The 13,550-nt window shown below is 38.7% G+C and overlaps 1 protein-coding gene across 4 annotated transcripts in view; it reads right to left on the reverse strand.

Annotated features, from left to right (window-relative positions):
• The window catches only part of CDIN1 (CDAN1 interacting nuclease 1), a 120,569-nt gene that overhangs the window by 76,024 nt on the left and 30,995 nt on the right, over positions 1 to 13,550 (reverse strand). For all 4 annotated transcript variants that reach the window (XM_035110485.3, XM_035110456.3, XM_088671281.1 and 1 more), the window contains 2 exons: positions 4,814 to 4,874; positions 551 to 623 (listed from right to left, as the gene is read on the reverse strand). In XM_035110485.3, coding sequence (XP_034966376.3) covers positions 551 to 623; positions 4,814 to 4,874 — 134 coding nt within the window. The remainder of the gene's footprint in view (positions 1 to 550; positions 624 to 4,813; positions 4,875 to 13,550) is intronic.

Raw genomic sequence — 13,550 nt, forward strand, 5'->3', positions numbered from 1 at the left:
TTCTAAAATGGGAACAGAAACACCTTTGTGCTACGTATTCAAAATTGCCTTAACTAGGGTCATTTGAATGTGTGACAGCAAGAAATGCAATTGAAACGCTATCACATTATGGATGTAAGAGAAAACATATTGAAATTAGTGAGTCTACTCTGAACATGACTAGGCTGGCTATTGCCCTTTCAACTTTATATGAATGTCCTTAGTGAAAAAATACTTCAGAAGAATTTATGCACACCCTGGACAACATTCCTTTGTATAGGGAAGTTTTTAATGTTTTATGTTTTATTATGTTTCTGTATATACTGGAAGCCACCCAGAGTGGCTGGGGCAGCCCTGCCAGATGGGCGGGATACAAATAATAAAATTATCATTGTTAATTATTACTACATGTTCAGTCAGAGCAGATCTAACAATAATGCTTGAAAATAATGATCTATCCAAGGTTCAGGACTAAAAAGATTCTCTCTTTAGCTTAATTATAATTCTATCTTGTTATTTGTAGCTAATTGTAATTATATGAAGCTAAATATTTATTTTAAAAAATACTTACGGATTGATCCTTCTTGTTCTTGTAGAAATTTTTCCAACACTATTCGAGCCATCAGTGATGGGGCAAAATCCACCTCAGGGGAAAGATGAAGAACAACTTCAGCTGTTTTTGAAATGTGGTTCCATGTTATCACTTATATCAACAAAGGGGTGTTAGGGATTTGTTCTCTATCACTCCCTTTATCCTTTTGGAAAGATAAACTTACCTGACCTAGGATATAAATCAGATTACATCACAATTACCAATACTTTTTAAAGTTATGATCTCATTTGTATTTGTTATATGCTTTCTTAGCCACATTTGTGGGACCTATAATCAAGTGTCGCAATGTGGAGTGCTCTTGTTCACTGTTATAGCCAGTCATACCTTCTTTCTGGGTTCTCCATTCCATTACTCGTTTCCTGTTCACCACCACAACAAACACTGTGTGGCCACTGAGCATGCTCAGCACTTACTGGGCTGTTTTATGGCGGCCTGCTTGAGTCCCCAATCTAAACCTGAAGGAGGGTCTCCACCCCCATCGTTCTGCCCGGACACTGAGGTCCAGGGCCGAGGGCCTTCTGGCGGTTCCCTCGTTGCGAGAAGCCAAGTTGCAGGGAATCAGGCAGAGGGCCTTCTCGGTAGTGGTGCCTGCCCTGTGGAACGCCCTCCCATCAGATGTCAAAGAGAAAAACAGCTATTTGAAGACATCTGAAGGCAGCCCTGTTTAGAGAGACTTTTAATCTTTAATGATTATTTTATTCTTCTGTTGGAAGCCGCCCAGAGTGGCTGGGGAAACCCAGCCAGATGGGCGGGGTATAAATAATAAATTATTATTATTATATTATTATTATTATAAATATTTTTTCTATTGCAGCAAATCTTGGGGTTCATTTAAGCATTTTGATACCTCCCTCCTGTTGTTCAGGAGCAGTGTCATATCTGTCATAACTCAGGATCAGTTTTAGTATATATGATATACCGGGAACCTGAATGGCATTGTGGCAAGGAATATGAATGAAGCTCTAAGTAGCTTTTATCTCTCAACTATTTTCAACCTAAAGCACACAGTTTAATGTATACTGCATGAAGCATAATCCAACTAACATGCAACAATAGCTTCCACTTATCAACAAAATGTGCACATGGAATGCAAAATACACATACACAAAAATGCACATACATTTTACCTAAACAGACCACTTCCACGTTCTTTTTAACAACAATGTAGAATGAAGGATGGATTTTTAAAAATCTTAAATAAAAATAGACCCAGCAATATTCTGCATTTTCATTTAGATGATACAAACCTATAGGTTCTGATTCTTCAAGCAGCCAATTTAACAGCATTGTATCTCATTTTTAAAAGGTTAATAACAAATACCCAAATCTAAATTACTTCCCTCCAAACCCAAATCTAGTATATTCCAGACAATTTGTTAAAAAGAAACAGTTAGGCTGTTGTTTAACAATCTCTCATTGATAATCACCAAATGTAATAAATCACTAACACTAATTCAAGATCAACCAGTGTGCTTTCTAGGAGAATATTAAGGTCATGAGAAAAAATGAATCTTATGTACCTCAGAAAGGTTTTCTAAAATATATTTAAGATATAGGGATATTTTCTGAGATAGATCCTCTTCCATTTAAAGGCATGTATTTATTTAAAAAATGAGCTGCAGTATCCTCTGAATACCAGCATTTTTTTTAAAAAAAATGCAAATTACAATACTCTAGTGAATAAAGCACTTTTTACTTCACAATAGATGACTAAACCTCACTTGCATTATGACAGTCATTATTTTCTTGGTGTTTTCATGTGTATTAATATACAATTTCATTTCATACAAAATTAGAAACTAGAAAACCCTAAAAGCTGCCCTTATTTGTACATATATTTTCCCAAATAAATATACCGGTATGTACTTGGATGCCCTTAAATTCCCCAAGTAGAAAGGAATGCTTTCTACAGAACTGCTTATTTTCAGTAACCCACATCAGAGCTGACATATGAAAAATGGTGAAATTACTGAAGGTAGTCCAGCCTGAATAAGGACTACCTTATTAGTTCAGGTACTTGCATCTGCCTAATTTTCATATTAATCATGCACCCATCTTTCTCTGAAATAGGGCCATCATGCTTCATGTCAGAATTTAGCATGTAAGTAAAATTCATAGTGCTTCAAATCCCACTAGAAAATATTTGCCTGGTGTGAACTAATTTTATTATTCTTAACACACATCAGAGTTTTGAGGGTTGTTGTTTTTAAAATTAACCTTCTGAAAATTAACATATCTAATACCTAAAATTTTACAATAACTGGGACACTGAAAAAAACAACAAAACAACAGAGGCCTATTCTTATTTAAGAGGGATGCTACACATTGTAATGCATCTATGTTATATATTTCTCATCAATTTTTACAGTTTCTACTGATTAAATATATATTGACTCATAAAGTATTACCATTATACCAATTGTCAGCAGATGCAGGAGTATGCCATTTAAATATTAACTATCATATAAAAATGGCAGCTTGATTGTGTAGAAGCAGTGATCTCGTGCTTTGTTACTGCCACATTTCCCTAATGCATCAGAAGCAGTCACACAAAAAAAAATACCTTTCAAATATACCTGCTACTTTGCTAGCAATAAATTAAGTTACTGGAAATAACTTTTTCTTTAACCATGATTTTATTTATCTCTAAGTTTCTTTGTAAACCAAATGAAACCTAACAATATGAATTGTTAGGTTGCACATATATAGTATATGGTTAAACAAGTGCTTCAGGTATTAGAAATTAAGTGTATTATCTGCATGTGAATAGAAACTGCATGTAGAAAGGGAAAATGCAAAGGAAAATATATGCAAGCAAGACTGCTAACATTGTATTTCTTTGCACCCACAAGGTACTCTGCTATGACAATCTCCATGCAATGCATGTTATTTACTAAGGATCTGTTCCATTACAATATTTCTTTGTTTAAAAGGAAAAAAGAGAACGGTGTAAACTTGAAACATTATGTCAGAAACCCCGAGAAGCATCCTTTGGCACTAATACAAACCAATCCCTTTCGTATGTTCACTCTATTATTACAATGTATAGACACTTCATAGACCATTAGAAACATCTAGTAACTGATAGGTAATTGCTCATTTGCAGACTACAGTAATGTAAATCAGACAGAAGCTTACAGAAAAGACATACTTCCTAATGTAACATGTAGGGCTAGCTGCTACTGTTCCGCTTATATTCCAAGCACATAATTTTTAACGTAATTTCCCACCTTTTACTATTTAAAAAGCAACACAACATCGTGCATTTTAGGATATACTTCCAAGGCTTGTATAAGAATTTCAAAGCATATCAATTAAGATAGTTATTGCTGCAAATCAATATATTAAGAGATTAAAGTTACATCTCTCCCTAGATAGACATCTGTCATAATTAAACACATTTTGTGCTGCAGCAGAAAAGCTGCTTCTGGAAATCTTCACCATAAATAAACTAGGGGTAGATGGAGCTGTCTTCACTCGGGTCCACCCCTAAAAGCACTGATCATGGTCCAATCTTCCTCAAGCTCATTGGATAGGTGATGTAGCAAGTGTTTAAGCAAGCCCATCAGGGACCACAGTGCCTACAATCTAAGCTCCTGTCCATCACTGTCCACCTACATTGGACATAAATCTGTCACCACCAAACTCCAAAAACTTATTGCACCTCTAAATTTGGGTAACTATAATACAAATGTCAGATTATCAGTTCTTTGAACTACAGTGTACATGCAGAACAAAAATTAATATTAAACTGTTTCTCTTTGCTATAACTTACATGCTAAAAGGAAGATTTAAAAAGGTAATTGTTTTGACACTTATTGTAAAATCTTACATTTTTGTTTATTTTTATGAAAAGAAAACTTAACATGAAATTAAATTCATTAATTATTAAAATGCCCAAGTAGATGAAAGTAAAATCAGCATTTTAAAATAAGCACTTTTCTTCTCTTTCTAGATTTCTTTTAAAAAGGGAAGAGGAAGGAACCTTTCAATAAAAGAATAAATGTGCTATTTGCACATCCACCTTGAAGGTAAAATATTAATTACATTAACTCATTAACTAATAAATGTATTTTGTTTAATTACTGTAAGTACTAACAGACAACAGAACAATTTTAAATGCATGATGCATCTTGAAACCAATTATAGTTTTAAGTAAAAGTCACTAAAGATAAGCCTCTTATGTTTACCAGACAAAGATGATTTAAAAAAATGTTTTACCTCATTGGCCAGGTCCAATAATACAGGAGAAGCTGCATTTTCTATCACTCCATTAAGGTACCTAGACAATACAAAAATAAAATAATACTGCAGATTTAAAGAAAAGGTCAACACTGAAGTCTTAAGTCTCTCTTTCTCTTTCTCCCTCTCTGGAAAATTCCAGGAAGAAACTGATTGAAGAAAGTAAAGTTAGCTTAAAATATAAATATTTGCAAAACAGTTCCTGGTGACCAAACTCTACTATTGCTTCTCCTTCATGAGCAAAGCAGAAAGATCTATGCCACATCATCATTAAAATCCTACATTTGAGGTGCTGATGGTGGCTTGTGGATGGAGTAGTCTGAACGCTGGTCTCAGAGGTCAAACTCAGGCTCACTTTGTGAGCTCACATGAACTGCTCCTCAGGCTGGCTTTGAGACTTCAAACTCTCTGAATTTCTACTCAGAGATGAGTTCCATTGAGTTCAACGGTGTTTTCCTGGTTAAGTGTGTACAGGAAAATCCTGACTGTTATCATTTACCTCCTCTTGTGAGCTACACCAGGCAGTATGACTTTTACAGGCAGTGACTATTTTACGTGCGTCCAACTGACATGTGATCATGCATACGCTCGTTGCTGCTGACTTAGAAGTGGACCAAAAATGGGATAGTATTGGGCAGGAGCGGAACAGGGTGGGCTTATGCATGCTCCAGTGACGTACGGGGGTGGGGTGCTGAAATGGAACCCCTGTGCAAAATGGTTGCTGCCTGTATTTTCTTGGTCATACTTTGTGCACATTCAGCTCCAACAAATATTGCCACAGGAGGGACAACATTAAAGGAGGCAGTTGTGATGTCCAGTGAAAAAGAGCAGTGTTCATAATTATATATTGGCTTTGGTTCATGACATGATAGGCCAAACTATGGTCTGTTCTTGACTACATGGTTAGTGAGGAAAGCACTTAACCATGAGTCCCAGTTCAGACAACACATCAAGCCAGGTTTAGCTCAGGGCAGTGCAGAAGCTAAAAGGACAGGGAAGAGTGAAATAGCTGTGAGCTCCTTTCCAAGAGCCCACATGTTCATGCGATCCTGGTAAGCAATAGTTTGGCTTACCATGTCAGCTGAACCAGGACATGTGAATGGTAAATGTCCAAATTTTGGTGAACGCCAACAATCTCAGGTCAATTCTGTGAATGGCTCCAAGTGTATATATATTTCTCCACATTTCAGGCATGTACAAGTAAATGCTGACAGTCACAACTCACAACATTCACTGGGATATGAATTTCCATACATTTACAGTGGTACCTCGACTTACGAATAACTCTACTTACGAATGTTTCTACTTACGAACAGAGCTCCGTCCGCCATCATGGATGCGGTTTAGATAGGATTTTTTCGACTTACGAATTTTTAGATAGGGTTGCTTCTACTTACGAATTTTTCTCCCAATGCATTCCTATGGGATTCGACTTACAATTTTTTTCGACTTACGAATGTGCGTTTGGAACGCATTAAATTCGTAAGTAGAGGTACCACTGTATAAAATTAGTAAGAAATGCCAATATTCATTTTACAAATGACACACCCAGAGAACTGTGCTTTAATGGCTAAGATGATGATTAGCCCTTGGAAATTGATGCAATGGAACCAGAGGTTGCACTTGTTGTTGGAAGACTCCCTTGAATGCAGTTCTACTCAGGATGCTCCCACTGGCAGAAAGATGTTTAAGTTTCCCCTTGTTTCCTCAGAGCCATCTCCCATGCTGTTCCAGAGGATCTGCACAACCTTCCAGAGAAGGGTTTCTGGGTACATATGCACCTTTCAAAGGGAGGGAAGAGTCAACAAATATTGCCTCTTTCCTCTTGTTCAATCAGGGGGATTTATCCATTGGACAGGAGTCCCTCTGTTTACAGGAGGCAAATTCTGAATCCATCCCAATGACAAGAGCTTTCTTTTTCATTCAAGTAGTAGGTGCATTGGTGTTTAGGTCTGCAGCATCGCCATTTCACCATCAAGAAGACCATTCACAGTTTGTATGGACATTTTCTTTTTTTCTTTTTTTAAAAAAGCACTGTCACATCACTGGCAGCTGCCATGGAAGCCAGCATGTGGGGGCAATCTATATAGGCATTGTGCACGCAGATGTAACAGCCTTTCTCCATAACCGCTGAACTGTAATGTAACAAATTTGGCCACAATGTTCCATGCCCATCAGTGAGGGATCTGGCATACAAAAATTTCCAAAAAGCATACCTAAAATAATGATTAAACACAAAAAGTGGCGCCCAAATTAGATGTCACCAGCAGAAGCTCTGAAGACTCCAGCAGCATCCAATAGAAAGGCAGATCGCCCACTGCTGCCTGCAAAGCCGCGCCACCAGATGTCATCACAAAATTCCAGAGCAACCAACTGAAAACAGGCCTTTTGCAGCAACAAGGCCCAACATTGCCAAGTGGAGGTAGGGGCCTGCTTGGGGTGGGGGGTGGGTGGGGGCCAAATAGGAGGCAGGGATAGGTAATGGGTCAGAACAGGGTGGGGGGAGACACAGGGATGAAACCTGCCCTCTCCACAGTATCTCGCCTCGGCTTTGCAGACTAGGCTGAGTGGATTTAGGGGCCTGCCTGGGTGGGGAATGGGGGGCCGAATAGGCCGCAGCATAGAACAGGCCGCAGCATACAGGGCCATGCCTTTGGGTAGAATAAATGTTACTTCACATAACACACGTGGGTAGGGGAGTCAAGGTTGCGACAGGGCAAAATTTTACAGAACACGTGCATTGGGGGAATTATTGTGTGCAAAATGAACGGGTCACAGGGATAACCCGGGGGAGGTTGGACGGAGGAGAGGAGGGAAATCACAAGGGGTAAGTGGGGGGGGTTAGGGGGAGGAGAGGGGGGAAATCACAGGGATAAGCCGGGGTGGGGGGAAGAGGGGGGCATAATAGGTCATGTTTCAGGACAGAGTTGGGGGATTCACAGGGATGAGGGAGGGGGATAAGGGGGGAATCACAGGGATAAGCTGGGGGGTGAGGGGAGGAGTGGGGGAATCACAGGGATACATCATGGATCGGCACAGGGTAGGGGAAATCACACAAATAACCCACAGCAACGCGTGGCAGGGCCAGCTAGTGAAACATAGAAATGAAAGGTTAACCTCCAACAGAACCCACAAAAATGGTGACTGCACTCACACAGGTGATACACATCCTCTGCTTTCTTGAGAATCACAGGTAGGAAGAGTGCTGTTGTGTTCGGGTTCTGCTTCCAAGCTTGCCAGGGGCACCTGTTTGGGCACTGTGAGAACAGAGTGCTGGACTAGATGGGCCTTCGGCTGATAAGGGCTCTTTTAAGCAAGTAGTATGTGGACTAAGCTGCAGAACGCTATACCATGCTAGTCATACATTCTATGGGATATGGGTGGTGCTTTGGTCTAAACCGCCAAGCCTCTTGGGCTTGCCGATTGTAAAGTTGACAGTCTGAAAGCATACCATCACGAGTAGATCAATAGCAGCAACAGGAAGGTAAATGGTGTTTTCATGTGTTTCTGGCTTCCATCACAGTGTTCCGTTGAGGCAGAAGGGATTTAGTCATGCTGGCTACATGACCCGGAAAAGCTTTCTGCGGACAAACGCTGACTCCCTTGGCCTGAAAGCGGAGATGAGCGCTGCACCCCATAGTTGAATTTGACTGGACTTAAATGTCCAGGGGTCCTTTACCTTACCATACATTCTATCATGTAGTATTTTACAACATCAGTTTCAAGAAGCTAAACAAACAAGGCTTATTATTGTTGTCATTATTATTAGAATGGAAAAAGTGGTATAAGATACTGCTAGTTTTATTGGATTTTAAATTTTGTTGTTTGTTGTTGTTGTTGTTGTTGTTGTTGTTGTTGTTGTTAATATAATACCCTTTGGCCAAATATTACAATGTGGTTTACAGTATAAATACACAGTCAATTAAGCTGTCAAACCACCCTAGAGGCTCTTTATGAATCGAAATGCAGGGGAGAAATGGAAAACAAAATAAGAACTACAGGAAGAAGGATGCATAATATGCTGCAACATTAAGAGAAATTGGCGCTTATCCCCTTACTGTGAAATCTAAATATCTCTTGGTCTCTCTCTCTCTCTCTCATATGAAATATAAACCACAGCACTTAAGGATATGCTCAAATGAGAATATTCAGAATCCGCATGTAGTCAAATGGGTGGCTATAGAGTTAATTATTCCATTGTTGGAAAGAGTTACCATTAAACTCACTGGGGACCAAACATATCTCCACCATGTTATGCATTTTACCCTGAACTTACTGACCTGTTATTCTCAGTCCATGCACCACATTCATGCTGACCCTGATATTTGCAGCACAGGTCAGAAAATGACCTAAGCAGCTTGCTTTTGGAATTTACATAATGAATGAAAAGAGAAAAGACAACTTAGATTTTTCTCTCTCCTAGAGCTCTAAAATCACAGTTAGTCTTGGGGGACAAAGCAACAGAGTACTTTAATGATAAATAAAGAAGACAGACTCCCAAATTAATATTTTATTGAATGAGAATTCTGCTTATTTTTATTTATCACTTACACAGCCACCGAAATAAATGAATTGAAGCCTCATAGTTTATTAGCATTGTGCAAACATTAACATATTCTACCTAATAAGTAACTTGCACCTTCCTTATTTAAAACCTTATTTAATTAACATTAACAGTGCAATGTATATTTACTCAGAAGTAAATTCAACTACAGTATGTCCATTGAAACTTACTCTCAGGTAAGAGTACACAGGATTGCAGCCTAAATATAATAAGGTTTCTTGGTGAAGTGATGCTCTGTAATGACCCCTGAGTTACAAATTATCATGTTAAAGAAACAGTCAACAGACCATTGGATAATCTAGACAGAGGTCATTAAACAATGATGTAGCCAGCATAATAATCCTCAACTATGGTTTGTTTTCTGTAACCATGTTTTAATGTTAAGGGCAAAGACTTGCCAGAAACCAGGATGCAAAACCATGGATTGAAATAGGTTTCTGTAAACCATTCTTAAACACTGTGGGTTCACTTAATAAGCACCATCAATGGAACCCTGTGTAAGCAACAAGAGTCCCCCCACCACATTGCATGTGCGGGAATTTGCTCTGGGGGGTAAGAACAGCATGTGTGAGAAGAATAGGCGGATCATTCCACAATGATTGCACAGACAGAATGATTGGCAAAGTGCAGTGTTGAATTCCACCGTATACTGTATATAAACTGAACAAACTCCAGCCCTTAAATCTCTCTGCTTCCAAGATAACGAGCATGTATTGGCGGTGTCCCCCTACACACCCACCAAAGTTCAGTAATTAACTCATTATTCAATGTACATTCAGAAACTTATCCAGGGAACCCCGACAGATCTATGGAAGTAATCGCTGTATTTAATGTGAACAAAGAACATGTGAACTTCAATATTCAAAACTGTAGTGTGGAGGCTGGTTTGTCAGTGGATTGGAATAAGCTAATTTTTCACATGTGGCTCAGTGGTCCACAATAGAAGAACAAATATTAAGGTTGGAACCCACAAGTAAAAAATGAGGCTCTCAAATGACTTAGGGGGCTGGGAGTGACTTTTACCAGCCCCAGATGGTTCACGGACTATGGACCCTTTGGAACAACAATTACTTGGCCATTGTACTCCTGTTCTGATAACTTCCAGACTGGATTATTGCAGTGTGCGGTACATGAGCCTGCGCTTGACGTATTCAGGAACTTCAACTGGTTCAAAATACAGTGCTAGCTTACTGGAAGGGGGTTCTACTTAGATCTCAGTTAACCTCTATTTTAAAGCAGCTGCACTGGTTGCCACTACATTTCCAGAAGCAATTCTAGGTGCTCACATTGGTGTGTAAAGTCCTAAATGCTCAGGTGGCAAATACCTAACAAACCGCCACCTTCCCTACAGACTTCCGTGTGTGTTAAGATTGACAGAGGGGGCCCTACTTGTTGTTCCATCTCCCTGAGAAGTGGTTCCCAGGGTGGTTTAACAATCAATCCTCCTCCACAGAGAATTCTGGGAATTTTAATTTTGTGAGAATAGGGGTCTACTAACAACTCTCAGCATCCTTAATGAACTACAGGTAATTAAAACTAACAGTAAGAGATTAAAACACATGTTGTCAGCATTCTTACAACAGCTTATCTTACAGGACTGTTTTAATATTGTAATATTTAATATTTGTGTTTTTAATACTGTATTCTATTGGGAGCCACCCAGAGTGGTTGGGGAAACCCAGCCAGATGGGCAGGGTATTAATTAATTAATTAATTAATTAATAATATAGGTTATTTTTTATTTTATTTCCACAATATTTATACACACTGCTTCATTGTGATGGAGTCCAGAAGTTGGTCACAAAAAACAACACATTATCAATAAAAGCAATTAAAAACAGGTATGTTTCTGTGGGATGAGGGTTATTGGTTTGCTTTGTTTCTGTTTTTATTGTATATTTTGTGTTTTCCCTTTGTCAATTTATGCCGTCAACCGCCCTGTGATCTCTGGATGAAAGGCGGTATCTAAATATAATAAATAAATAAATACAGCACCCAGAATTCTTTGGGGGCACCCATTAGTGTTTAAAGTGGTATCATCATGCTTTAAATGTATGGTGTGGATGTCATCTGAGAGTAGCTGTTTTATCCCATACTCGTTATGGCTCTGTTGGGGGGAACGGCAAAAGTTAGCCCTAGCACAGGCTTCCCCAAACTTCGGCCCTCCAGATGTTTTGGACTACAATTCCCATCTTCCCCGACCACTGGTCCTGTTAGATAGGGATCATGGGAGTTGTAGGCCAAAACATCTGGAGGGCTGCAGTTTGGGGATGCCTGCCCTAGTACATCACTCCTCACCTCATCTGCATTGCCACTGCAAGCTGAACTCACAATATTTGCTGCAAGAGTTTTGTAGGTTGATATGAGTCACAGGTCTAATGGGGGTGAGGGGATGGGTGGCTGTAATTATGCCTGCTATTAAAACAAACATAAAAATATAACTGCTGGCTTAAGTTAATAGATTCCATGATGTTAGGCTGGCAGTACCAATTTTTATGTTTGTTTCAAGGATGCTCTGTTAGTTTCAGAGTGGCTTTCCCCCCAATTTGTTTGTGATGCTTAGTGACAGGATTTTGATGAAATTTACTGCATTTTTTGTTCATAGCTTTCCGATTATGATTGGGAGGACATTTGGTTTTGAAAAACCAGTATACAAAATAATAATAACAAAGAAAAACTGAGAATTTGGATAATTAGGAGTATTAATATTCACAGATCTTGGTGAGAATTATCCCTGCTATTGATACACAAGATGAGACTGGCTACAATAGTTACCAGAGTAACTTGGGTGTTTTTTAATAACATCTCACGTGACATGTTTAAAAACAAACATTCTCATAGTTCTGGGATTAAGTATAACAAACATTACAAACCACATTTTATGCATAACGTTTTAAAAACAAAAAAGTTACACTACATGATATTGTTCCCATTTGATTCATGCATTATACATAATTTTACATAGTTTATGTAACAAGGACATCATAACACACAGGTCTATACATAACAAGGCCCTGCTGATTAACTCTGGCTGATCTACTCACTATGTAATATTTTTTCCTAATCTGGGAGCAACGAAATATAGCAGCTATAAGGAAGACATTAGAACCACTGTAGCTACTTTAATATGAAGCAACATAGAATCATAGAGTTGGAAGAGACCACAAGGGCCATCCAGTCCAACCCCCTGCCAAGCAGATTGTAAATGGAAGAGAATATAGTACACTTTTGCTGGTTTTGGCATTGGTGAATATCTATTACATAATAGATTCATATGTGTAGTATGTAGTCAGCTTGGGCCAAGTTCTAAAATGCTTTTGTTTATTAGGATACTGTTAAATCATAAATATCAGACATCTTTAATCATAAGTACAATCTTACTGTGCAGACTTTACATATGTTGGTCTATATAGTAAAATTTTAATTGCACATCTCTACGAGATATCAATACGCCCCAATTATGTGGCTGAGTTGTCTATGTCAATAGAGCTACAGATAACATATAACAAGTTTCAATTACAATTTATTAACTCCAGGTGCACATAATCACTTAACAGTTTTATGAAATGACATACATATTAAAGGTTTATGCCTCCTTTAAAAGTAGTATTTGACATCATTGTTTCTAAAACGGGCACAGTCCCAAGTTGCAAATCCTCTATATCTGGATGCCATTTTTAATTTAATAACAGAATAGCTAAAATTATAAATGTAGGCACACTTAACGTGGTAAATATATGTGTCACCAGTACTATTCATTAGACTAAGGAAAGCATGAAACTTTGGGTGCAATTCACAAGCATTTCTGTTTACTCAAAATAACAACCTCCCCTTTCCTCCCCCACCCACAGTTTTGGGGGTTCTTAAGAGCAGATCTGGGAAAGGGATGGGGGGCACAGGAGGAGGGAAGCCTCACTGTGGTGGGAGGGGTTTTTGTGCTAGCTTTCACTAACAGAACCTGATAGTCAAACCTGCCCCTTAGCATGTAAAATAAAGAATACTGCCACAGATCAAGGTTAAAAGCCAGCAGCAAATTATGTGCACTTAGGCCTCATGGAAGTCAGTGGGACTTCCATATGCATAGCGGTGCACTGAATTGTGGTCTCCAAGTATTCTCATGAAGCTGGCTAAGTGCCACTTATCCTGGAAAGC

Source organism: Zootoca vivipara, chromosome 1 (assembly GCF_965207765.1).
Source record: "Zootoca vivipara chromosome 1, rZooViv2.hap1.1, whole genome shotgun sequence".
Taxonomy (NCBI): Eukaryota; Metazoa; Chordata; class Lepidosauria; order Squamata; family Lacertidae; genus Zootoca; species Zootoca vivipara.